The sequence below is a fragment of the Apteryx rowi genome, unplaced genomic scaffold, assembly GCF_003343035.1.
Source record: "Apteryx rowi isolate R43461 unplaced genomic scaffold, aptRow1 scaffold_408, whole genome shotgun sequence".
NCBI classification, from domain to species: Eukaryota; Metazoa; Chordata; class Aves; order Apterygiformes; family Apterygidae; genus Apteryx; species Apteryx rowi.
The window spans coordinates 556,082-583,220 of NW_020450606.1; the positions used below are offsets into that span (position 1 = coordinate 556,082).

A 27,139-nucleotide genomic window follows, 5' to 3' on the forward strand; every position below is an offset into this window, starting at 1 on the left:
GTTGTTCTAATAGGTTAGCAATCTGTGGATGCAAACGGCTTCCAGAGGAATAAAATAAGTGCTCAGCTCAGGTAACTAGCTTATGTCCTATATTCCATTTAAAGAATGTGAGCTAGCTAAGGTATAGTCCTGTTGGTCTAGACAAGACTTTCTGGCTCCTCACAAACAGTCCCTTTCTACATGAACTTCTGAAACTTAGGAAAAAGGCTTGTCCTTCCTGTCAAGGTGGTGAACTGGTATTCAGCTGCTGGATGCATGTGTATGATATCTAGCTCAGGATATAATGCCTTAAGTTATCTTTGCAAATTCTTGTATTTTCCTGTTCCATTTCCCTTTGGGAAAAATGCATATAATTGTTTTCCTCATCTTTAATCTGACACTCTTGTAGACTATTACCTCTTTGTGTTTTTTTTTTTTTTTGGGGGGGGGGGTATTTAAGGCTTTTTATGTGGCTCTGACATAACTGCTCCCTGACTGAAAGGGGATTTAAGTACTTCAACACCCACACTTGTATCTATAGTCATGACTGGCAACATAGATTTACAGAAACAAAAAAGTAAGGGGGAACAGGATGCAGGTCAAAGGATGAAAAAATCAACAGAAGTGATGCAATTTCAGTTCTCAAACACTTTTTATTAGCTTGCATGGAAGTGTAGCGTCTTGGGCAGCACCAAAGAAAATTTTTGTTTCACTCAACCTTTGGGTATCACAGGCAAAGTCATTGAAAATAGCAAAGTCAATATTTGGAGCTCGCATAAACAATAGCTTTAGAATAAATGAAATGTAGACGGTTTTATTGGATTCAATTACATATGAAATTGAACATCTTCAAAACAAAGTACAATAAAAACATGAACATATTTATTAGGGGTAATGTTTTATGGAATTCAGATAGGCATATTATAAATATGAATAACAGGGCCTAGACAGTGAAATACTATTACATTTTAAGAGCTAAGAGTTAACATTCTGCCATTGCTTCAGTAAGTTTTAAATGATGGCACAAAAGCACATTTTAAAATCTCATGTCCTGATTTATGATTAGGAGATAAAACTGCAGAATTACTGTCCCACTTCTGCAAGCAGGGTCTTGTCTGACACAGCTATAAGTGCCTAGGAGAATAAAAAGGGGCGAGGGGGGTAAAGATGATTAAAGGTTGAAAAGAAGACTCTTTTTGACAACGCAATATTAAAAGAGTTAATATGTCCATATTTCAGCTCTAATATTTTAATGCAAAATATTCTTCCATCTRTAAAAAGCATATTCTTTAATTTGCAGATTTGAACTACCCATACTTAGAGGAAATTTATATTCTATTGCATCTAGCTCTAATCTCAGTATATACTTATGTAGTTAGTTAAAAAAAACAAAAAAACAAAAAAACCCCTACAGTTCAGTTTCCAGAAAGCCCCTAAGTCTCAAAATATTTAACCATCCCAAATGAACTTACTGAAAAGTCATCAAAATCATAGCAGAAACAGTTTCATTTAATCACATGATTTATAACTCAAACTAAATGATACCTACCTGCACCTTTTATCATGCAAAAAAAAAATCTGGATCATGTTTATTATTGTTGATGTTAAGGAAAACCGTGTACGACACTGAAGCTTCGTCTTTACTTCATTACTGAAAGCACAAATCTAGTTAACACACTTTTTAGACAGGCTTTCATTTCTCAATTAACACAATTTCAAATTTATTCTGAGTTGAAAAAAGAATTACATTTGCAGCTGAGGAAAGCAAAGATGAAACTTTGTTCTTTCTTTTGTACTCAGCTGTACTTTATTTTTCTCCTGGCAACAGATTTTAAATCTCTCTGCCTTTTTCTTTTCTCTTTTTTTTCTTTCATGGGAACTGTTTAGTAAGTGCCGATATTAGAGCTGACAACGCTTTGTGTGTTTTTTTTCCCTTTGCCTGGTTTCTGTGTCTGTGTGTGCAGGCATGCATTCATTAACGTAATTCCTCAACATTCAACAAGAGTGCATCATAAACCAGAGGGAAAAAGCCTCATAAATATTTAGATCTTCCTGTCTACCTTCCAAAACTAAAGTGAAAAAGAGTATTCAGTGAGGACTTGGTTTGAGTTAATCTGCATATGAACTGAAATATGGTACAAAAGGATGAAAAGGTGGTGGAAACTAGCCTACAAACCCCATAGTCTCCAGGGGGTCATTCATCTTGTTCTTGTCAATACAATCTCAGTCTCACTACTTGGCTGTTTTCTGCGCATGACCCAACAGACCAGCTTTGCAAAGACAATGTTGCAAAGGATATGCATGTTTTGTTCCTAGGTTTTTTTTTTTTTTTTCTATTAGGTAATTTTTCTAGGAGAGAAGCAAAATAATTCGTGTTTTGGGAGAAGCTGGTTTCCCTAAAGGCTCCTCTACTTGTTGTCCACATGTCGACATTTGAACTTACAAATTTACATAAAGGACAAGTAGGTTGTATGAAAAGCAATTTTAGGTAATTTGATAATTAACGAGAGAAAATTCCTAGTAAGATCACAATCTAACAAAGTTTATTATGATAAACAGCCATGAAACTGTACAATTTGGACTTGACTATTTAATTGTGTGTATATTTACTTATATACAAACCCCCAATATTTCTAATGTAAGCAACACTGTCAAAAAGTCCAAAATTACAGACTTAAAAAAAGTCAATAAAATTCTCTATTTAATATACTTTTATAACTATACCATAAATGGAATTCTGCAAAAGAATCTTGTATTTGTGTTAAGAATTGAAGGCATATGTAATACATTCAATTATTTCATGAACTGAGACCAAATTAATTTTGAAGGATTACGTCACCTCAGATACCTTGACCTGGGACCTATGACTGCTGTGCTTAGATGTCCTTTTCAGCCAAAGGATACAAGGATCACTAAAAAGACAGAAGTAATGATTTCATACATGACATAATTCTTGATCAGAAACAGCCAAATGACAGCAGATTTTTTTGGTTGTTGTGAGGACAAAGTCAGAAGGAAATAACATAAGTAGCTGTCTTTCATCAGACAATCTCCTCATCTTTAGTATGAAGATAAAACAGGAGAATTAAATCAATACTAATGTAAAATGGTCATTTAAGTCACATAATCTATTTGTAACGTTATCTTATCTTACTACATGGCTAATCTACTATTTTGTGCTTGTGATAACAGAAGAGTTCAACTAAGTCTTTTCTCAAATGTCTGTAATTCAGTCTCCTCATTAAAATAAGCTCTCGTTTGTTTTATTTTTTACGTAGTTAACAGAGACCTCCCCAAAACTCCGTTACTGGAACAAAACAGTGAACATATCAATGTAATATCTTAGGTACAAGCCTCAGCATACATTGCCATGACTCCTTTACTAATCACTTTAACTGTTGCCAATCTGCATAAAGAACTCCACCTACTCTGACAAACTTCTAATGAAGTACCAAGATGCATCTGTAGCCAGAGGGATAATTGATTTCACTATTAACCTGCAAGACAGGGGTGTACAAACTTCACAATGGGACAAAAGATCAATTATGTCTCTATTAATGAAAAGCAGAGAGAGCTATAAATAGACTACCTGGAAAGAAAACTAAGGTAGAAATTTATAAGTTTAAATTGACTTGCAAAGGGCATGAAAATTGGCTGATTGGATAAATCATGACTTCTTGAAAGCAGGCAGAAAATTTCTGGAGATGAGGAAATGCCTTAAGCCCAGCAGTGCCTTCCCTCCTGTCTGTAACAAAGAAGTGGTTTGCAAGCTTCCCAAATGACAGGGACTTTCCAGACCTTTCTGGGGTGGGTAGAGGGAAGGCTGCCTAATTCGGACTTGTTAATACCTGGTTTCATGTTGACCTTTTCTAATCAAAACAGAATTATAAAAATTCAAGAGAACTTTTTTCCTGCCTTGCCCCAAGTAGTGTTACAGATTCTGCTATGACCTGTTGTTTTTCGAGCATATTGCCATACAGGGCTAAATATTAACATGTTAATACATAATAAAACAGCACTGTTATGCAAACTGGATAGTGGAGTATACTATCTGGGAAACCAATTTTTGCAGCTCTCAGCCCCTTAGGCTGATAGCACAACAGTTCCTCAATTGTATCAGGATGCAGAGGGGAGCACTAGAAAACAGATCTCACTTGTTTTTACAAAACAAAAACCTGTAATCAGTATTAGAATTGCAATAATCTTTATTTCCTAGTTTGACAGATTATGTGAACACCTGAAAGGTAAAGAAAACTGCCCATGAAACTTTCAAATACAGTATTTTTAACAAACATGATGACAAAAGAGATAGTATTAATATTTAGGTAGTCATCTTTTATTTAGGAATGATGTAATAAATTCCCTGATATGGAACTGCCTACTAGATAAAGTAGCCTTAAAACTTATCTGTAAGTTTAAGAAAAGTTGTAATATGTGTACATGGGAACTTCTTGTGCTATAAGCGAACACAAAAATCTAGACTCGTGAGCCATACAAAAGTCATTTGAAAATACAGGAAGTATATTTCTTCTTGTATTTCAGTTACAAAAAGCTCAAACATGAAACATTTCAAACTAAAAAGGACAATAAAAAGTTATGAGAACTGAGAGATGGTCAGCATGGTAAAGTATCATTTCCAAAGACTTCAAATTTAGCTGCAGTGACTTCTATATCAGACAATACTATGTTTAAATCTGGGCCATTAGTCAATATTGCATACCATCTATTTTGCCCCTAAACCGTTAACGAACTTTTCAGTCTACTCCCCTTCCCGTCCACTCTGTGGTCTATTCAACACAATGAATTTCTGAATGTAAAATAGTAATACATTTCTGAAAGCCAAAACTAGGAAATGACTACATTACATTCAACAGAGTAATTTAATTCTTGTCAAAATCCTGAATGCAGGCTGATGTTCACACTGAGAGAAAAGTAACATGTGTAGAGTGTGTTTCTGTAGAGCGAGTTTCAGATGTCTATACAACCTGTAGTGACATTTCAGATGTCCTAAGGTGTAAGAGACATCCGCACAAAGGTGGCAAATATGATACAGGAACTCTGAGAGAAGAATGACCTTCTGGAGATCTATGTGGACACCGAGTGGCATACCATAATGCAAAAGAATCCCAACCTTTACTGTGTTTTTATAATTCTAACAAAGAAAATTACTGTAATTAAAGAGTGAACTCCTTTTAAAGTAATAATCAAATACAGTATTATCTAAAGAGTACCATATGATCTTGAATTAAGTAAGTGTAGCTCAAAATGAGCCAGCCAGATTAAATAACAACCCAGAAACTTTCACCTTTTGACTTTGAGTCTGAGATCCCTTGTTTCACTGATTGTTATGACTCGTCCTTTGAGCTCCAGTGACAATCAAACAGGAACCTAGGATGCACCAGTCTATAAATGTCAGCAGCCATGCACAAGCTTTGGAATGCTTCCTGTTTCTATGATGAGATCCTGGATCTATTCCAGTGCTTAAGTAGTAATTCTTTGCACTTATATAGCGGCTTTCCTCCAAGCATCTTAAAGTACTTCAGTACAAAATGTTTCATAGACTCTGAAGAGCAGAAAATGGTGAAAAGGACTCTAGGGCATATCATAACTACAATGTACGTGGCTAATACATCCCAGGAAAGAACCCCCACACTCAAATGAAAGTTTGTGGTAGGAGGAAAAAATGGGAGGGAATCAGTCATCTGCGAATAAAACAAAATTTAGGCTTCCTAAAGCAAAAAAAGTCCATAAAGAATATTATAAGACTGGACAGTTTCCTTTTAGAGTTAGGGCACAAATGCCCATGAACAGATAAAGCAGAGAGCAGGCTTCTGAACATACTGTAGCATCAAGCATAATGGTCTTTGTGTTGGAAATCAATGACCAGGGTAGCACTGACTCTGTCCTTTGCTTCAGAGAAACACTGTTGAGCAAGTCTGTCCCACCTCCAAAAGCTTTTAAGACGTGCACTGCTTGGTCCCTTTCTTTCCTCACAGCTTTATAAGTTCTGATACTTCTTTTCTCCTATTCAGCCACCATTAAATACGTAATAAATGATATGCATTTAATAGAGATTTGGAATTTATAATAGATTTTCTGAGTGGAAAGATATTTCTAGACAAATATAACACTTGAAAAAACATTCTGGATCTTTCAGATGAACAAATTATATCTTAATAGAAGGTCTGGCTAATAAAAATGATGCCTGCTCATTACCAAAATGTTTAAAAATTCAAAGTTTTCTTATAATTCACATAGAAGTTTTCTGTCCAGTTAAATATAAGCTCCTTGGGTAAAGACTGCTGCTTTAAGCAATGCATCACCAATAATCCCTCAGTGCAAGTCAATATTCGTATACACTCACATTTCAGACATGTTAAAAGGAAAAAATAAATTAATGCATCAGTTACATTTTAGACTCTATTTCCTTTTAGTAGTAACTCAGATGAACAGTTAATTTAAATCTATTTACAAAGTTAAGGCTGAAACCCTTTTATGTGTATTCAATATAGTATCGCATTTTACACCAACCTGGTGTACCTGAAAAAAAAAAAAGACTAAAAAAAGACTTGCCAGTTTCTTTAGTTGTTAGTTTTTTACCTCTGTGGTCACCAAACTAAATCTGCAAATCTCCCCGACATGAACATTGTTTCTTTTTTTTTTAATCCTATAATGAATGTAAAAATACTTTTGATTGTATAATATCTTATAAAGAGATATGCCTTTCAACATTATATTTTTAGTTATTTATATCAAGAAAGCTGCTGATGGTACTACCGTAGTTGAGATTACTACATCACTTAATTAAAATGCAGAATGTTCTCCTGGACAGGTTTAAGATTAGCTAGCTAGTGTAAATCAGACAGATGATGAAAGACAAACAAGTATGTCTGAAATAACTAATGGTTATGATATCTTAATTCTTCATTTCCATATATTGTAATATTTCAGTCTTTTAAACTAGAATGTGTGTTAACTGGACTCTAATGACAGATAGCTCACTATTAAATTTGGTAATGGTCAATTCAGTGCCTCCACAGAGATAGGCAGCACATATGGTTGTACATGCTCACTGCTACTGCTGCTTCTGCAATCTGTAGCACAGGCTAGCTTACGAAGTGTTCCCCTACACAAGTTCTGCAAAAGGGATGGGCCCAGAGCAGTCTGAAAGCCTGCTTCCCTATGCATACCAGCAGCTGTATAGCCAAGGTAGTAATTTTGTAACTGTACTGATGGAAAGCAGAACACCCAGCATACCAACTGAAGCTACAGGACTGTGCATGGGACTGGAAACGGTGGGAACATGTGCATAGTTTACATTTCAAGAGATTATCTGGCTTTTTTGGTGAACTAGGAAGAATATTGATTACTTATTATCCAGTAGTATAATACACAAAACTAAAGCAATATTATATTATGAATGTATAAATTACAAGATGTGAAGGCCTCTATGAGCTTGGGGATAAGACATACCTTCAAAATGCCTGTGATTTAAACTGTTCAATTTGTTTTGTGAATAACTTTGTTGTTTTCCCCTGGCTCCTAAATTTAATTGCTGTTATGAAAGAGATGATAAAGTAGGTAAATTTTGTGTTTACAATATAATATCTCAATTCAGTTTTCTCTGCGTAATTGCTGGTAATTTTTGCTTTTCCATCCTTTCTGAGATTGCTTTTCTTTCCCTCTTTCTCACTGTTTTCTGCCTTTCCCAGTAGCTTAAGGAAAAAAAGGCATATATGAGACTTAATTTTTGTCTCCTACCATAGAGCGTGAAATTAAACCAGCCTAAACTTTGGTTTTGGTGCACAGATATTCCTCAGGAGCCTAGCAGAACTACCACCCTCCCTAGATACAGGGACTTCCCCCCCCCCCCCATTACAATGCTATCTTTTATACAGGAAACCCTAGGTGACTACTCTATGGCAATCTTGAACACTGATTTAAGACCTTCTACTATATATTTTATTTACACGCATAACCATGTATAACCATGCATAACCACAACTATTTGGTACTTAGGTAAGGTGAAGCCTAACAAAGGTACCCATGCCTTCACTCACTACTGAGAGTTAAGCAAAATGTTTAATATTTTATGAAACAGATCTCCATCCTACCTGCATGAACCATAGTAACCCAAGGTACCTTCCTGAAAAAACTACCAGGTACAAAATTTAGGTAAAGGGTAGAGAATAGTTTTTTTGATCTAGCATTTTCTTTCCTCCTCAACCTAATGATTTGATAATTACTATACAACTCTAGGAGGATAGAGTAGAACACAGGTCTTTCTACTCTTGCACAAGTAGGCTAATCACAAAGATCTGTCTTCTTCTGGCACCTTTACTCCAACCTGTGGAATGGTTCAACAGGAGACATTTTAAGGGATATTACCCTTCTCTTCCCAGCTGTTGTACAGGTTAGAATGCCTTAGGTATAGAAGATAGAGATCTGAATCCTTCCAGACTAAGGTRTGCTTAAATCCCAGATCTTCCACATTTTCAGTGACCACTTTGCTGGTGAGCAAAACTTAGGCATTATCTTTTCCAGGATTACAYGCAGCAATGGAACCTAGGTCTATCTGTTACAACCAGGCTATGTTTAATGGATCAAGCTTATCCTGGGATTTAAACAGAACTCAGACATCTTTTCAACTCTCTGCTGTGTAAAGGTAAGCTGGAACTAAGTGCCCATTTCTATAGCCAGGATACACCTGGCATGCAGAGTAGACAGGTAAGCTTTAACATTAATATTTAATGAATTCGAGGACTACAGTAAGGGCTTTTTGGTATTTTTTTGTTTTGTTTTTTAAACTCTTCCCTTTTTTGGCTATGAATACAAGGCCCTTTGCTTATTTGAACAATGCACTAATATGGTTTTTGTTTGAGAAGTTATCTGACACCTTAATAACACAGGCAAAGGAAAGAGGTTTTTAAATGACAGTCTTCAGACACATCACAATCTCTATACAGTTGATGCTCTTGAGCTTTTTAGTCTGTCTCTAGATCTTACTCTGTTCATGTGTTAATCACCTTCCAGAGATCAATGAAGACCGGATGTCCATCTGGTAGTGTCCATGTCTGACTGCTGTACTCCAGGTACAATGTCTTATATACCGTGAATGGGTTGATACTGAATGACAAATGGACCTAAAGTGGTCTTTTTCCTTAAGTGACTGTAATGGGTAATTGAAGAATTGCTCCTTTCCCTAAAGAAGGGTAGTACTTGTTACCTTACTGTTATAGATGGTATTTGCAGAAAGCTGGTGATGTCCAGCTGTAATTGCCTATGACTTGGTCTAGTGCCCCTGTTAGCATTTAGAAGAGATTATAGAAGAGCAGGCATGTAGGCTGGAAGACACAACCAACAGAAACAGTGGAAGCAATAGCCAACACTAACTGAAAGAGTATGTTTCACAGTAGTCATCAGCCTTCAGCTCTCCTATTTGCCAAGCTGCTATCAGATATGAATGTTATAGCAGAAATTGGGTTTGCTTTTTATGATCAGTGCAAGGCTTTTACTGTAATACGCAGAGGCTGCTGCTGGCATTATCATAGTTTTTCTTATTTGAAGATTAGATTAATGCAATAAAACTTCCAYACCTTAAAAGAGAAACTGCTGGAGAATACTGCAGCTTGCATGATACAGGAAGGCCTACCTAGATGAAAGCACAGGAGTCAAAGATCTGCATTTCTGCTTGTGTCCACACAGAATTTAAGGCTTTGGGTTGTGATCTACAGAACCATAAATAGGACCTGATTACAAAACCAAAAAAGCCCACATATTTTTCCTCTCATGGGAAAGCAACAAAATCCAGTAAAGTGCAATGGTATTTCCAGCTCCTCTGTAGATCAGGTTCCAGGCACACCAGTCTTCATGGGAGCCCTGAGTTATACCTTCTCACCACCCTTTAACCAGAACTACTTCAACTTCCATGTTCCATGCACTCTAAAAATCCCCTTTCTGGGGCATGGAAGTGCAGGAATGAAAAGGCAGAGAGGAACATGCTTGGAGAATCTTTTAGATAACTCACCGTTAGTTTTAAATAAGAAAATCTGTGTGACATCTTACTTTATCATGTATGCAATAAAAACAAAGAGAGTTATCTGAAACACTTATTATCACAACATTTAGCTTCTCTGAAGGTATTTTTCCAATGAATTAAATTCACAGTCATAAAATATTTGTGGAAAAATGAAGGATGAGAATTTTTCCTAAGTCAGTTATGCCTAATTATATTGGCAGCTTCAGCACATAGATTTGACTCAATTTTTGCACTGTTTAGACTGAGAAAACAAATCAGATTAATATAGAGTAAACTAGGGTTTGAATTTTGCAATGCAGTAGCTATTCCTCAGTAAATGCTGGTGTACACCATCTTATTCCCCACTAAATAAATGTAAAATAGCTTAGGGATGAACTGTTTTGTTTCTATTGGTATGTAAAACAACTGGCAGTTACCGTACAATAACTTATGCTAGCATTTCTTACCTTAAATTATGTGCTTGTTTTGTCTGCTCATATTCATACACTGGAAGCACTTTATGTTCAGGGAGCAATAATGAAGTGGTATGGGAACAGCTGCACCAAATCTGATGGAAAAAAGTCTCCATTTGCTATTTTTACCATGAGAATTGACAGTCCAGAACAACTATTCTGATATTATCTAAGTTCATCTCATTTTAAGATGAAAGACTACTGGCTGAGTGATCTCTTCAATCAAACCGAAAGATTTAATAACAAGTTTTCTTAGGGTTATAAAGAGCTTTCACTCACTGGGTTAAAAACAAGCAAATAAACGGCTACAAACAAATGTATCTTCTTTCAGACTGATCTGCAATAAACATACAGGGATGACAATTTTGTTAGGCATATAAGGTGCGTTTTAGCTAGGCACAATTTTAAAGCAAGAAGGGAAAAAAGCAACTGTATCCTTGTTACTAAACAGAAACGGTATTGTTTCATCATCCATAGACATACTGCAGTGTGCTTTGGGCATGCTGTTGATGGACTAAGAATCTGAATTGAAGGAAAAAAAAACAGCTCATAACATTGTTACTCTCTCTTTGGTAATAAAACTAGTAAGTGTTTTTACTGAGATTACATGAGTTGTGCTTTTTAAATGATGGAAACCAATAAATATGACTTATCTTATATAAGCAAATAAATTTAACATAAACAAAAAAAAATCTCTTGTTCAAACAAAGAGTTTTAAATATTTACAAAAGAAAAATCCAACATGCAATAGAAAGAATGTAAAAATCCAAGGTAGGTTTACTAATATGAGAACTACACTTTCTCTAAATTTTTGTCAATGCATATCTTTTAGGAAAAGTAGAACAACAGTGCTTGACAATACCCAATAAAACCACACACTTGTCAAGAGGACAATGTGGTTGTGCTTCTTTTCAGTTTTGGAAGCAGTACTTATCATGAACTTAATTTTTCAAGYTTCTTCAAATACTGTGCAGTATATATGACATTACATTTGCATTTTGTATTAAGTTCAAGCAATATCTAGATTTATATACTCCTACAACAAGCAGTATCTAGACATATATACTCCTACAACAGAGACCACTGCATGGCAAGGTACATGAATAATGACTACGTGATTTCAGCGAACTAAATGAAGTGTGAAACGAAGAGATTTTATCTAGTTTTATAACATAAGGTTTACCAAACTACTTCAAATTGCATCAAGGTCTTCTGATGATATGCTAAATAATAAAAATCAAACAAGAACATCAAGTAGCAGCGTGGGGAAGGCGACGACCAGGAATACATACAAATAACTGCGTCACGCTGCTTTGCCTCTGCGGCTAAAGTGGAGTACGTTAATTTTGATGCTGGCTGCCAGATACCGCTTCTCCCATCACGTCTCCCATCCAAACCCGCCAAACAAGCCTTGAGTGATTCGCAAATGCGGTGCTGCCCTGTAAGCAAGACGGGCGTCTAACTCCCTGCCGGCAGGGCTCGGGCGCCGAGGGCGGCCCGCGCTGCCGAGCACCAGGCCGGCCGCGGCCTCTGCGGGCGGTACTCGCGGCCGCTGGCGCACGGCACAGCGCGGCACCAGCCGGGCGCCGTCGCCGCTGCTCCGGGGGCGGTCCGGGTACGGGGGGCGTCCGGAAGGCTGGACCGGCACCGCCTGTCTTCCTCCTTCGCTCCGCTCCATCGCAGCAGCACCCAGCCCTCTCCCCAACGGTCCGCTCCGCGCCGTTGCGACCCCGAACGGGGCCGTTAAACCGCCCCCGCCGCGCGCGGACAGCGGCACGCGCCGTCGGTCCGAAAGGGGGGGGCGGGGGGAACAGGGCACGCTACCCCGCCCCCCCCCGCTCCTCTGCCTTCCCCCAGGGGCTGGTTACAGCGTCACGCCCCAGGCCAGCTGCTAGGGAGCTCCCGCCAACCCGGTCGCAGCCCCCCGTACCTCAGCCCCGCGCCGCTTTCTCCTCCTGCCCCCACAGCCGCTTTAAAGATTAGAAATTGCGCCGCGCAGCCACGCGCACCGCCCACAAACCGCGGGCGCATGCGCGGCGCAGCCAGCCGCGCCTCCCTCCCCCCCACACCCGCCGGCCGCTCCTTTCCTCTCCGCCGCACGAGACTGTGGCTGCACAAAACAGCAGCCGCGTTGTAAGCGAAGGGCGCACGCGCGCCTCGGCGCGGCTCGTCCCCGCCCCCTGGGCGCGCACGTGACACCGCCCCGCCTCCCCCCTCGCGGAATTGGCGAAGTAACAGGACTTTGTTTAGAAGAGTTTCTGCGCGCGCGCCTGTGTCTACGGGGCGAGGCGGGCGTCGCGCGGGAACCGCACGCGTCGCGCCCGCGCGCTTGCGCCACCTATCCACGTGCACACGCCCAGAGGGGCGGGGCTGGGGGAGAAGCCACCTTCGGGCCCTCGGCTCCCCACCCCTCCCCCCGCTGAGCCTCGGCTGCCGCCGCCGCCGCCCCAGGGGCGCAAAGCGGAAAGGGAGCGACGGTTGGCTCCGCCAAGCGGCGCTGCCGCCGCCGGCCGCCGACTAACGGCCGCCCCGCCCCTGCGCCCGCCCCTCGGCGTGTGCCCACCCCCGCGGGCACTGCCCCCTCCCCTCCTCCTGCCGCCGCTGCTGCTGCTGCCAGCGCAGCCTGAACTGAAGCGAACTCCGGAGCGAACTGAGGAGAAGTGAGGAGGCGGCGGCGGGGCTGAGACTCACCAGCCACAGGCGGCGGCGGCGGCGGCAGCGGGAGGGCGGGCGGGCGGCGGAGAGGACACGCCAGACGCAGCGCGGCGGCAACAACAACAGCGGCGGCGGCGGCGGCGGCGGCAGCAACAGCGGAGAGACACCGGCGGCGGCGGCTCCTCGGAAGCGGCAGCCTCGCCAGCAGCGCCCGCCCGCCCCGCTCGCTCCCCTCCCTCCCTCCCCCGCCGCGGAGACAAGGGGCAGCGCCGAGGAGAGAAGCCGGGCTCAGCGTGTGTGTGTGCGCGGGAGGAGGAGGAGGGGGACACATCGAGGACTGCGCCGGCCGAGGGCGCACGGAGCAGGGAAGCGGCCCCGGCGGCGGCAGCACCGAGAGGAGGAGGCGGCGGCGGCGGGTCCTTGTGCCCGGGGAGGAGGGCGCAGCCCGCCAGGGGGTTTCTATCGAGTTTCCTCTTTTTTCGGTCCCTTGGACTCGGCGGCGGGCTTGCGTTTGTCTCCGGATTTGAATCCTCCTCCTTCTCCTCCTTCCTCGGGGAAGCTCCCCTCCCCGCCCCCTCCCCTCCCCCACCGCCTCCCTGCCCGCCCGGATCCAGCCGGGCGCCCCGTGCCGCGGTCGCGTTGCTCGGCGGAGCTGGTGCGGGCGCTCGCCGTCTCTGCGCGGGTTTGGAATATGGTTGGGGAAATGGAAACCAAGGAGAAGCCGAAGCCGAGCCCCGATTACCTGATGCAGCTCATGAACGACAAGAAGCTGATGAGCAGCCTCCCCAACTTCTGCGGGATCTTCAACCACCTCGAGAGGCTGCTGGACGAAGGTAAAAGCACTCCCCGGCCCCCTCCCGCCGCCCTGCCTTGTCTGCCCCCCGTCCCTGGGCCTCCGCGCTGCCCTGGGGCCCCCGCGCTGCCCTTCGCCTCTGCCCCGGCGGCGCCGGGGTGGCCGTGGGGAGTTTGGGGCCTGTTTCGCCCTCCCGCTCGCTCTCTGCCTGGTGCTCACCGCTCGTCGTCGGCCCTCGCCTGAGCCCTTAAAACAAAGGGGAAGTGCGGGATCTCCCCGCCCTGATTCCTGCCTTGTGGTATTGGGGGACTTGGCGAGGGAGTGGGAGGGGAAGCGGGAGCCCGGAGAGTGCGGCTCCCTGCTTTTTTTGTTTTGGGTTTTTCTTTCCGCGCTGCCTCCTGAAACCGGGGAAAGAGTAGCTACCACATGGAGGGGAGGGAGCGAGTAGAGACGAGGAGAGGACCTCAGGAATGTGCTTTGGGGGAAGGTAGGGGAGGAGGGGAAAGCGCTGTTTGCAGCGCTGCGTGGCTCCCCGCTTACGGCGGAAAGTGTTGGGAGGAGAGAAGGGTCCTGTGCGGCGCGTTTTGGGGGAGTGTTAGCCGGCTCGCGCCGAGGGCCTGGAGCAGGGGGGTTGGGAGGGTGTTTGGTTTCGAGATTTGGCTGTTCTGGAAGCTGCTTGAACTTGAATGACTAAGACCGAGGGGGCTGAGCTCTTTCCTCAGCTCCAGCAGTACCCCACCCCGAACTGATCACAAACTACAATTTTCCTATATTGCAAGAGAAGCGAGCAAATTCTTCTCTCAGCTATTCTTACCTTTTAAAGAAGCTAACTCGAAAGACTCCTACGTATGACATTAGTGAAAAAAAGAAATTACGAAATTGCCTCCTCTGCTGCTGCCAAACGTCCACTACTGCCACTAACCCTGGCGCCGTCTCCAGCCCCGCACCCAATTCCTGCCTCGAAGTGGTGAGAGGCCGCTCGTGTGGGTTGGCGCCCCCCCCCCCCCACCTTTTTTTTGTTTTTTAAAGTAGCTGCCTTTAAGGGTGCGTCTTTACAAATATATGGCTACGTTTTGAAATATGTTAAAAGCTGGGAACTTCATGCGTCCCATATGTCTTCCCCTACAGTAGCAGAGTACTGTGTTGAAAATAAGGCGACCCATTTCTTCTTAGCGTGTTGGATTAGCTTTGTTTGGGTTCACAGATTTGCCTTTCTTTTTTAAAAAAAATTTCCTTCCTTACCGTCTAAACCTGGGCTTTCTGGAGAGTTAGACCAGTTTAGCTGTATTCGGTAGCTTTATAAATTTTGTAAAAACAGAAGTTATTTATACAGCTTTAACTTCTTTAGAATCTTAGCATGAAACACTGAATTTTGAGGTTTTGAGTTAGGATTTTTGATTGTAGCCGTATTCCTTCTGGTTAAAATAACTTTGGGAAGTTGTTGACCTCRGAAGATGAAAGAGCTGGTTATATTTGGTAGAACAACTCCCTGCCCTTTCCCAAGACTGTAAAAATGAGATAGTGACTGGAGTACAACAAAAAATAGCATATCGAGAAAACTCTACTTTCTGAAATAAATGGTAGAGGAGTACAAAAAACAGTGGAGAATGTTAAAAGATGGACTGTGGGAAGCTATATATTGGGAGATTCTATTTTTATTTTCAAGAATTTTGATAAATTTATGGTGAATTCATAGTTTTACTTTTCACATCCATGTTTGTTCCGCTATTTTGAACATATGTTCTCTGTCACCATAGAAAACAACCTCTTCAGAATAATTAGCAAGGTTTATAATAAACATCAAGAAGAAACTTGACTGAGAAGACTTTTTAGCACAAATGAGCTTTTCAGACGTTTTAGGTTTTCTTAAATTCCTGAATCTCTTCAAGTTTATATATTTAGCTAGAGAAGGCCCAAAACTTATTTTGTCAGAGAACAAAAGGAAGAGAAACATCCCTGGTAAGGAAAGGACACTGGGGGGAAAAAAAAGGAGTGCCTGAGATCCTTGTGTCTTTTGAGATTGTTTAAATTCTAGAAGCTCTGGAAATCTGTTTTGTGAAGTATTAGAATCCCAAAATGAGGGAGGTGGAGACTCTTGCTGAAAAAGTTCTTTTAAGAGTTAGTTGTGCCGAAGCTATTCTTTACCTCTTCTTTAAAAAAAAAAAAAAAAAAAAAAAAAAGTCCATATTTCTAAGTAGCCTCAGAAAGAATTCTGCTATCCCTTTAAGCTTTTTTGCTTTTCCTGTTTACGTTGGCAATTGGGTGGAAGTATTGTGGAGGCAGAAAACTTTTTGGAATGTTAAAAAAAATGTTTCATGCAAATCTAGTAAATTGCTTCAAGACTTCAGAATTTGAACGCTAAGGGGCGCCAGTTATTTTTTTTCTGAGACTGAGAGACTGGCTTCGAACTCCATTACTAACTTGAATAGTGAAATTAACAAATCTAATAGAAGATAGAAAATATTTGTGGGTTTGTTCAGGTATCTATACTTGCATGCACTTACTTATATTGTATGTTTATACACAGCATTACATAGGTGAATAGTTATAGTGATGTATAGCTTAGAAGTTAGAGCAACTGTTGACACAAATCACAACAGTGTGAGAGGATGTTCTTTAAAACATCTGTCCTGGTTATGAAAGGGGTACTATGTTAAATATCTCTAGCTATATGCTACACTGACATTCTTTGTTAGTGTTTTATAGATTGCTAGAAATATCTTCAAGATTTAGAACATTTACTTGACAGAACTACATTTAATATTTTCAGCAGTTGTTTTATAGTGCCTTTGAGAACACAAAATATTAGGAGCAGCAGGGTGTGTGTGTGTGTATTTATGTATATAAAAAGTTACAATGTTCCCCCAATTTGGTTCACTTCTTCCAGTACATAAYACTGTGTTTTGAGTAGGGTTTTTTTAGTTACTACAAAACAGTTTTCCTCAAGATTGGTTATGCTTGAGAAGAATAATATTCCTAGACAACTGTCAGCCTTTGTCTTTTATTTTCTACTGTCTAACTGAAGAAATAGTCACAACTGTAAGATTTCAAACGAAACATGAGCTTTCTCTACTGCAATGCTACTTTTTTTTTTAAAGCACATCAGTATTTAAAAACAAAAATATAATAGGCTTGTGTTTTTATTACTTCTTGTAATTGTATGCAACAAGAAATAAGAAATGGATCTGTCAATTTAGATGAACAATATATGTAGTCTGTTTAGGCTTTAGAATGTGTATCTCGTTATTTGGCCTGTTACTATCCTGTCTGTGTTATCCAAAACACATTCTCCCTTCTGAACCTTTTCCTAATGTTTGATCTTTGAAAATCATAGTGCTTAATTTAGTAGATACTCTCTGCCTTACGGCATTTGGTTTTTGAAGATCAACTTGAATATGAGAGGTATATGGAGGAAACTTAAAAAAATTTTTTTTAGAACTCCTTTATAATAAAATATGAAAGTTACAGTTTTGTTTAGATTATAGATACCTTTGCATATGTGTGCTGTTAACTTTTTATGTGTAAATAAGGCTTTTGTGGATTAACAAGGATGTTTAAAGTGCACATCATAATAACTAGGAAGCTGGATTGTTTTTATCAGACTAGTGCAAACCTGTGGGAAGAGAGGGCTCTTCCTGAATGTGGAGTAGGCTGTATTTCCTGTAATTGTTTGCACCATCAAATGTGACCTGAATTTTTTGTGCTTCAGCTTCTCAGATACTAACTTTCATGATTCTAACCTAGCTTGTTTTTTGATAACTTGTGTATTTTGCTGGTCCCCATTGTGCAAAATGAATAAATTGTACCTTTTATTCTTGCACTGTGCTTTTTTTAAGAAATCAGACATTTCAAACTTTAATTGCATTCCAGTCTTTTAAATTAACGCATTATTTTGTTTAGTTTTATTCTTTTTGCAGGTTGTGAACAAATATTCCTAAATTATTCAAGGAGATCTGAATAGTGTTTACTTCTAGAAAAATAACAAACAGCAGCCCATCCCCAAGCAAGGAACATTTTTAAAAAAATTTAGGCTGTAAAGAGTACAGAAATTTAACCAACAAGTTCAGTAATACACTGGCTTGAGATTGCTCACTATGTAGTACATTACCAACAAGCATCAAAAATATTTGTTGTCGTGCTTTTAAATGTTTATATTTATTTTAGAAGTTTTGTCCTCTTAAACCTATAGCTAACCAAAATATTGTACTTGGTTGGAATGTACACAGGTGGAATCTGTGGTCCAGTCCTTTTCTTTTTTAGAAGGCACTTATGTAAACTTTATCAGGAATTCATTCTTTCTTTGTGAACTACCTCAAACTTCAGCCTTTGTGTCAACTAAGCTTGTGTTGAAAGCAACGTACAAGTTCTTGTATGCATACCTTTACATGTAAATTAAGCCATGAATCTAGCTTTTTAAGATGTGTCCAATTTAATGTCAAATAGGCTGCCTCCTTTTGAACAGCAGTTATAATAAAGGTAACTGTTAAAACATCTAAAAAGGGATTAAGGAGCATTGAACTTGCTGAGCCCAGTGCCCAAAACTGCAGTTATCATGTTAGTCTCATTGACTTCAACTAAACTGTCTGCATAAGTAAGGACTAAAGAACTATGTTCCAGGGTTGTAAATAACTTCTCCCTCAGAAGTAATCTAGCTACTTTTGTACATGACCTTATCGTTTGTGATTATGTAAAGTTAGCCTGTATTTAGCTAGGGTTTTGCTGACTTGTCACATTCGATGGAGGGGTGTTGGACACACTAGCATGTCCCCCCCCCCCCCAGTTATATCAGATGATGCAGTAAAAACCATTCATTATTTCATTACAAACCGTGCCTCTTAGTGCAAAGTTAAGAGGAGACGAACACTGTTAAAATAAAAGCCTTGTGATCTGTTTTTTGCCCAGAGAGACTCGGACTAATTTTTTAACTTCGAATAGTAGTGTTAAAATTGTACAATAAAAAGCAGACAGCAAAAACATTGGTTTTTTTTGTACTGTTTATTGATAGTGCTCTTTTGAATTTTGTTCTTTGATCATCTTTAAGTCTTAGAATAGTATTCTGAGGCATTTCCTGATTCACAATTGTGTAGTTACAACAGTGTTATAGAGCCTCTTGCACTTCTGTTTTCAAAAACTTTCTGTAAAGTTGTTCTAAGTGTCTTTTTTTTTTTTTTTAATTTCACGGCCTCTATTATAACATCAAAAACAAAAGCTGCATTGCATGTTTTAGGAAAAAAGACCTTCATTCTTTTGCTTGGGGAAAAATATTCAAAACTTTCTTTTCATTTTTTTCTCTTCGAGCAACAGTTCATGTTTTTTAAGGAGCTATTTTTGGGGCAGTATTGCAGCACTTACAGGATTGTAGTCACCTGGCATATAACTTTAAAAGATGGGTGTTTTTTTGCCTGAAAAGAATTTAAAGTTAATAAGGCAATTATTTTGAGCTCATGTTTTGAAAGCAGTTTGTTCAGTGTTGCTTACCAGTAATTGATTATTAAAATCTCTGTAATCAGAGTTGTTTTTTAATAAATGAAAAAGGATAAGAGTAAGCTTACTATATTTAGTTCTGTATAAGAGCTGCTGACTCACTTGTTTTTAGAACAGGAGAAACCTGTTCAAATTCTTTTTGTCATTTTTTTTCAGTATTACTTGTTCCTTAGGGTTGGAATTTTGAGTTGCATTTTGTTCATGTGAAATTGTACACAAATATTTTCCTAGTGACTAGTGTAATAAGTCTCTTGCCGTAGTTAGAAAGAAATGACCAAGCACAGATTAGCTTAAGGAGTTGTAGATGGTGTTTTCATTGCTCATAAAGGAAAAAAAAATTGAAGGTGTTGGTTAATATTATAGTAAAGTGGAAAAAAGACCTTGAGAAACACTTAAGAGATTTTGAGAACGCTCTTAGAATGTCTTCATTATGGAAATGGAGCTTACTTGTGTCGATAGGTAAAAGATCAAGTCAGGAAAAAAAGTTCCTGGTGTTCCATGAACACTGTGTGCATGAAGAAGAGGCTGGATATGAAATGGTTCCTTTTGTAGCTCGCTAACTTTTTTGACCAGCTTATCTGTACCAGTTCTTCTTAAGTTAACTTTCTTTTTCTGAATACATGAAACAATGACAAATCAGAAATGGGATATTTATTTAAAATGCTTTAAATGATGTAGAATTCAATAAAACAAAGGAACATTATGCATTGTCTTTAAGATTACAGAAAGTAATTCAAGTACTCTCCTTATTGGAAAATGCATTATAATACAAAAATCCTGTTAATTAGATGTGTTATTACATGCTGATCTGGTATATACTCCATGGCTGACAGGAGAGACCTGCGTTACGCTAATTACCAGACCATCCTGACAGCTTAGGCTGATTGAAGTACAGCAGGAGCCTGCCATGGAAACTGATGGGTTATGTGCTGCTACTTATATGGAATGTCGGGTGGAGGGAGGGGTGATGTCTTGCCAAGAACGCTGTGAAGTAATGAAATGCCCTCACTCCCTGACCCTTATCTTTATTGAGACATAATTCACAGCTTCTTGCTCAGGCAGTGTGAATTTTTCTGTATTGATTTTAATCAAAATGCATATTATGAAAATTTTCTGTTGATTTTGACATTTTATTGAAGTTTTAATTACCCAGTGCTGAGAAAACTAGTAGAAACAGTAAAGCTGCCGGTGTTTTTAATATTAAGATGCTTAATGCAGTTGGTTAGGTCAGTGCAAGTACCACATAAGATATGTCTGCAGTTTTGTAGCAGGAGGGTTTAGGTCTGCTAAGCACATTGAAGCTATTCTTTTAAGCTTGAAACAGATGATAGGTGTAATTTTTATAATCCGCATTAGATCCCTTTGCTGTGATGTGGAAAAGAGACGAATGGCTGGAAGTAACGTTCTATTTCTACTCTTGATTTGAGAAAATCTCCAATGTTACCTTGTCTAGAACAGTTAGGTAAATTCAAGGTTTGGGATTTTTTTGGTTTTTATTGGAAACATTTAATGGAAATGGAGTTAGCTTTTTTTTTTTTTAATAGTGAAGCTTACGTTTTGAGACAACATATACTTGAACGGGCAAAGCAACATGACAACTTTAAATAAAAATAATACCCAGCTTCATTAGCAGAGCTGCTGTATTTTTGTTGTTTCTATCAGAAACTTGTCCAGTGCTCATTGCTTGGGTATCTAACAACAAAGTGGTACAAGTTAAAGCATTTTGACTTCTCTTTAGGTAGTTACATTAACTTCTAACTAAACTAAACTTAGTTACTAAAACTTTTGTTGTTTGGATCTAGAACTGGGAGTTTCAGTTTTTTTGATACTCTGCAGTGCTTTAGCAGCTGTTAGTGTTCAGAATTGTAATGGTAACAAGCTAACAGTTTTGTTATTTTATTGTGCAGGCTTAAAAGTACTAAGTAATTACCACTTGTTCCAGGATTGTTTTTTATGTATATTTATAAATACACACACACACACACACACACACACACAAAAATATATTTTGGAGTGTCAGAATGATAAATTTTACTTCTAGTTCACTAGGAGAAAACATTCTGGTCAAGGAAAATGACAATACCTATTAATGGGTTTTGTCTGTTGCGTTTTCGGTGGTTCATAGATGACTGAATAGCATATTAGAAGTCAATTCCTGATGCATTTATAAAAATATTTTTGACTGTTTTGCTGCTGCACCTGAATACGTATATCTTATTCAATGTTGTAATAGGTTAGGGTAGATTTTTCTCTGTTTCCAGAATAATGATATACCCCAGGAATAATCTGATACATTGTAACTTCTTTGTAATGTTAGGGGAAGTGCATTAGCTTAAAGTGTTCTGAGGATACCAGTTTTTAAAGGGGATAATCCATGAAGCAATTTGTATAATGAATGACAGACATATGAGCGTATTAGTGGCAGGGCAGTTAACACTTCTAATGGCATATAACTGTATAAATGTTAACACTTCTTTAAATCTTGATTTGGAAAGGAGGGGAAAAACTGTGTGACAAGCATTTAAAATCTGGTTGCTTCTTGGGGAAGTTATGTTGAGGTGGTTCTGAGGTGTAACATATCCAAATGTCTGCTGCTATAAGAGCGGAGGCAGTAGAAGATAATACAGTATTTTACCCTTATCTAGTGGGTCTGTTTCTAGCTTAAAAGCTCAGCCAACATTCTGAACTGGTCTTTTTTTTTTTTTTTTGAGTTTGTTTTTGTGTGTTGCTGGGTTACTTTTCAGCCAGATCAGTTTTGTGATCAAGCTCTCCATATGTGACCTCAGAATAGTTGTGCTGGCACAATGGCTGGGGTAGCTCAATGGTGAAGATAAAATAGTAGGGCTTGGGGAGGGAAGTACCTTTGTTTGAACATTTACTTTAGTCTGAAACGTCTAATTGATGTAAACTGATTGTGCATCTGGTCCATTCAAAATTTTAAGGAGTTAACTATTTTCAGAGTAGCTGATACTTGCTGAAAGCCTGACTTAGCTGATTTTTTTAAATTTTTTAGCTACTGAAATAGTGAAACTTATTTTTAATTGTCTAATTCAGATTAAAGAAGCATTTTGGAAATCTCTGTAACCTGTACTTAGTGGAAATGTTACTTATCCTCATCACTGTATATTTTCTTCATTAATGTCTAGGAGCCAGAATATGCCTAAAATCTAAAGAAGTAAGCAACAGATCTCCAGCACAGGTGTTAAAAATATACTTAATGTTTTTGTTCGTATATTTAAATGGCAACTCAACTAAAGCAATTAACTGGTGTTGCATAATGCTTCTATTTATTTATCAGATTTCAAAGTGGTAGGAAATCTGTTAATATTCTCAAAATTGCAGCTTAATCTAATAACCTGTAAATAATTATATCAAAAGTTAATGCACAATTCTCAATTTTTAGATGCAGAACAAAGCAAATCTATTTCTGTTGACTGTGGAAGACTTCCAATTTATTTGTCAGGAAGGGGAAGGAGGAGAACACAAGGAAAAATTGTGCAGCCCTGTACTGTTTGCTTTTGAGTCCTGTTGCTCTTCTGTATATACTGCTTTTAGTTAATTTCAGTTTGTCTTGGTTTGTAAATGAGCATGAGCAGTACCCATAAACCACAGAAATTAATGTGGTAATTCTTTCAACAAGTTGCCACCCCCCCCCCCCATCTCCCACACTAACGGCCTAAATACTGCATGTATAGTCCATTGACAAGAGTATTCACTATAGTTTGTGTGTAAAAGTTTAAGATTAAAATGCTACAATAGGTCCAGCTGTCCTGTCTAAAGCATGAGATTTGTGCTTTGAAAATTCTGTCTGCACAGTGAGAAAATGGTATGTGTTAAATGATGGTAGAAACAAGTTGTTGGTGAACTACTTTTCACACAGTTCTGCCATTTTTTTTTTTTGTTCAAGCCTATTATTACCAGTTAAGCAAAATCTGGCTACAGATGATGTAATAGGGATTAGGAAGGAATTTTAACCCAGATTCCATCAGGAAGACTSTTTGATTGTACGTGTATTAAAACATCTTAGGACCAAGAATGATATTTTAATCTTTTTTCCTTTCAGGTATATAATTAACAACTATTACAACAACTTTTAGAGAGAAGTATGGTTAGCTGTTGTAATAGTGTGTTTATAGAGATTTGTTGATTCTCCTTTTTTTCTGAAATTTGTTGCAGTATTGTTGTGTTCATTCTCTGTGGATAAGTTTTCTTTCTGTGACCAGACAAATGTAATCCTTTTGAGAAAACCGGAGAAGAAGTTAATGAAATACTTAATCTAAAAATCAAATCCACCTTGGTTGGAAGGAACTGAAAAACATATGACTAGCTTTCTTGATATAAGCCTATTAAGTTTACAGAATTTAAAGAACTTTCTTTTAGAGACCTGTCACATTTTAAAAATATTTATTGATGTTTTGAGGAACAAGAGGAGAAAATCCTTGCTGTATCAGCTTAATATAGGGTTAACTGGGTGTCACTGAGGTTAAATTCTATATGTATTGCAGTACTTCCAAATTCTGATAATTCAGGTGTAGTCCCCAGGCAACTAAAAAGTAGTGCCTAAGCTTTATAGGTAATGGGGTATACATAAACCCCATTGATTTAGTAACTGTATTTTATTCGTAACTATTCATGAGGAAACTTGTTGGTTCCAAATGGGAGGTTTAATGCACACTGAGGGTGCTTGGTAGCACCAAGTTTTAATACTGCTAAGTGTCTTCAGAAAGGTACTCTTGCGTCAGCCTCAGATTAACATAGGATGAATAACAGAGCAATTTATCAACTAGGCAGCTCTGAAGAGTGTCAGCAAGAAAGCTGACGATGATGAATTGGAGAGAAATGGATGCTGCGGTAGATAGCCACTACAGTTAAAGCTGGAGTTTTGAGAGATGGCAGCTGATATTTAGGTGTATGCAGGATAATTAAGTGAGGAGGAACTGCACTCCTGTGCTTGGCTGACTAGAAAAGACACATGTCCCTCTACACTTCAAGAAGTTTATCAAATACAACAACTTGAACTAGCAGATGGACGACTGGGTTGTACTTTATGGAGAAAGGTTTACATCAGTCTTCAGGACTGACAAGTGAGAGTTATGTTTTGAAGACAGACTCCTGAATTTACCTTGTTGTTTGCAGTCTTAGCAAACTTACTTGGCAGTAAAAATTTGAGTAAGTCAGCTTTGAGGCAGAATGAGTTTGTTCTGAACTTAATGTTGATTCAAATTTTGTACTCAGCTTTCTTAGATTTTACAGCTTTCAGTTACTTTGAATTTTGAATTCCTTTTTTTTCTTTTTTTTTTTCCAGAAAGGATAAAGAAAATCATTGTGAATTTCAGGAGATCAAACCAGAAATAAAATTGCCTTTGTTTTTTGCTTCTTTCAATGTAATAGAATAGCTATTTTTTTCTTTCCTGTCATGTGCACAGGTCTTTCTAATTCCCTTTAATTTGCTTTGTATTTAGAAGATTTTTTCTTTGCCACTCATTGTTATATCAAATTGTTGAACATGATACATGGAGAGCAGTTTCAGATAATCGCATTAAAGTTAGTGCTTTACTCTCTTTGTGTGTGGGGGGTGCTGCTTGTGTAATGAGTTTTTTGTTTGTTTTTGCTCTTTGGACTATTGAGATACTGCAGGTACTCTCAGTTCTATATGCGCAGGCTTTTCTTTCTTCAGCAGAACTCAGTAATGAAATAAGCAGTGAAGACAAATATTTCAGTACATACAGTAGACATAACTAGTATAGTATAATGGTATATTATAGTAAAAAGCTACACAGATTAAACTATGTTTTTAGTCATACAATGATTATTGTTAATGGTTAGGTCTGCTGCTCCGGTTGCTTTCATATTTTAAATGCTCAAAAAGTTTTTCTTGTACTTGTAAAATCAAATGAGATTGTGTTTAAAAATGTCTTTTTTTTCCTCTCTCTCTTTCTTCTGGATTAAGCAGCTTGGCTGCTGAAATTTTTGAGTGCCTGTTAATATCTAAAATGTGTTCCAGAATAATCAGAAGGATAGTGCATTAAAAACAGTTCTCTTTGTTCAGACTTCTACTGTGTGGTCTTAGTGTTAGGTTTCATGTACAAAGGAAAGATACTAATATAGTAATAACATTTAAAGAGTTTTTCTTCTTCTGGTCTAGTTATGGATTAGTAGTTTCTCATAGCATGTAATATATAGTTGACAGTTTAATGTTGCTATAAACCATTCTTTGCTTGGAAGGTGAAGGAATGAATATAGCTTGTAATGAAACCTGGATAATTTCCAGGCTGTTAAGCTAATTGGCGAAACTTAATGCCACAAATATGAAAGCAAGTACTATGCACCTATGAATATTAGCATCATGAAAAAATTAGGACAAAGAATATAATGTGATGTGTTTAAAGACTGTACAGTATAAATAATTACAAAAATATATTATACATTGTTTTTGAAACTGTTAAGTAACTATATGAAAGAAGCAGAAAAGTCAGAATACTTTTTCTCGCAGTGCTTGGTATTTTGAACTGAAGTGTGTTCTTCCTCAGAAGATGGTTCCAATTTACAAAACTAGTTTAACAGTTCAAAGTTAACCTTCAAATGTTGAGATTATACTCTGCCTTCCTAAATCTTGACAGCCAGCATAAAATGGCATTGAGGTATAAAGGTGTCAGTAACTGTAGTAGTGTGAGAAGTGGCTTGTCATCTGATTCTTTAATATTTAAATACTTGAAGATCATGGGTAGTGTTGGGGGGACAAATCTTATTATTAAAATATTTTCAGTCCCATAGTGTTTTTGTTTTTTTATATATAGCTTGTGTTCTTTATGCATAAACCATTAAAATGCAAAATGCATTTTCATGTTAAGTGGTTTAAAATGTTATAGGTTGCACATTAATGACTTCATTAATTATATTAAGTTGATTTAATGAGCTGTTTGCAGTTTACTTCTAGTTTGCTTACCTTAAGGAGGGGAACTAGACTAGTCAGTTTCCAGTTAGTTTCCCTAGGGTTCTTCAGCAGTAGCACAGCATAGTGGAGCAGTTTATTGTGCACTTTTGGGTGATCTGTTTGGCAGAACCTTTTCTCAGAAGAAGAGAGATAGAGGTACTTTTTATTAATGCTTGTACAATCTAATGGGCATTTCTTTTGCAGGTGCTGAATTTTTACAGCTTTATACCTTTTTTCCCTCCCGTGTCACACTGAGCTACTCTTGTCTCTCCTTTTTCTAACCTTTTCTGAGATTGAAATATACCTACTTAATAATTCTTTGCATATTGTAGCAACATCAGTGAAACTATGCACTCCCTTGCACAAAAGGTAGCATCAAAAGTTTTTTTTTTCTAGACTTAGCTTTTAAAGTTTATACTTTGCTATTGCATGAAAACAAAGCTGTTTGTTACGAGACCTCTGCGACCAAATTCTCTCTGAAGTAGCAAGCATCTCTCCTGGTCCCCTCCCCAAGTTAATGGAGCTAAGTACAAAGCAGTGCGAGTTACCAGAATGGTGGTTTTCCATCTGTAGTTTGCAGACCCACTRCATGTAAAGAGTTGCTGAAGAAACAAAGAAAAAGGAGGTCTGTTGTCAGGAGATTTAAATTAGCTATACTGAGCCTTTGCCTCTTTTTGGGAAACTTTTTGTTAGTCTGTAAATGGAAAAGGTCAAAGACCACTGATTTAAAGTTATTTTCATCATAGTAATTGTTCTTGTCCATGGGCTGAAGTAAAATGTTGAAACAAGAAACTCCAAGGAGA

The 27,139-nt window shown here is 38.8% G+C and overlaps 1 protein-coding gene and 2 long non-coding RNA genes across 18 annotated transcripts in view; 2 read left to right on the forward strand and 1 right to left on the reverse strand.

Moving 5' to 3' along the window:
• Window positions 1-773: 773 nt before the first annotated feature.
• On the reverse strand, window positions 774-12,529 carry LOC112970824. 5 transcript variants are annotated; one of them, XR_003255178.1, is made up of 7 exons: window positions 12,401-12,529; window positions 11,763-11,909; window positions 10,465-10,565; window positions 9,576-9,631; window positions 2,819-3,037; window positions 1,529-1,630; window positions 774-1,113 (listed from the first exon to the last, which is right to left on the reverse strand). It is a non-coding gene; the product is annotated as an uncharacterized LOC112970824 (long non-coding RNA). The 5 variants fall into 5 exon arrangements; XR_003255177.1 differs by adding an exon at window positions 5,285-5,542 and having other exon boundaries at window positions 1,529-3,037; XR_003255179.1 differs by having other exon boundaries at window positions 1,529-2,891.
• Window positions 12,530-13,219: 690 nt separating this feature from the next.
• QKI (QKI, KH domain containing RNA binding) overlaps window positions 13,220-27,139 on the forward strand; it is a 170,516-nt gene continuing 156,596 nt past the window's right edge. For 3 of the 12 annotated variants that reach the window (XM_026075621.1, XM_026075623.1, XM_026075630.1), the window contains exon 1: window positions 13,223-13,958. In XM_026075621.1, coding sequence (XP_025931406.1) covers window positions 13,817-13,958 — 142 coding nt within the window. In that variant the 5' untranslated portion in view covers window positions 13,223-13,816. Of the gene's footprint in view, window positions 13,959-14,697; window positions 14,886-27,139 lie in introns of those variants that run through there. The other 9 variants (XM_026075622.1, XM_026075624.1, XM_026075628.1 and 6 more) reach the window with 7 other exon arrangements.
• Window positions 22,287-24,963, forward strand: LOC112970823. Its single transcript, XR_003255174.1, has 2 exons — window positions 22,287-22,601; window positions 24,708-24,963. It is a non-coding gene; the product is annotated as an uncharacterized LOC112970823 (long non-coding RNA).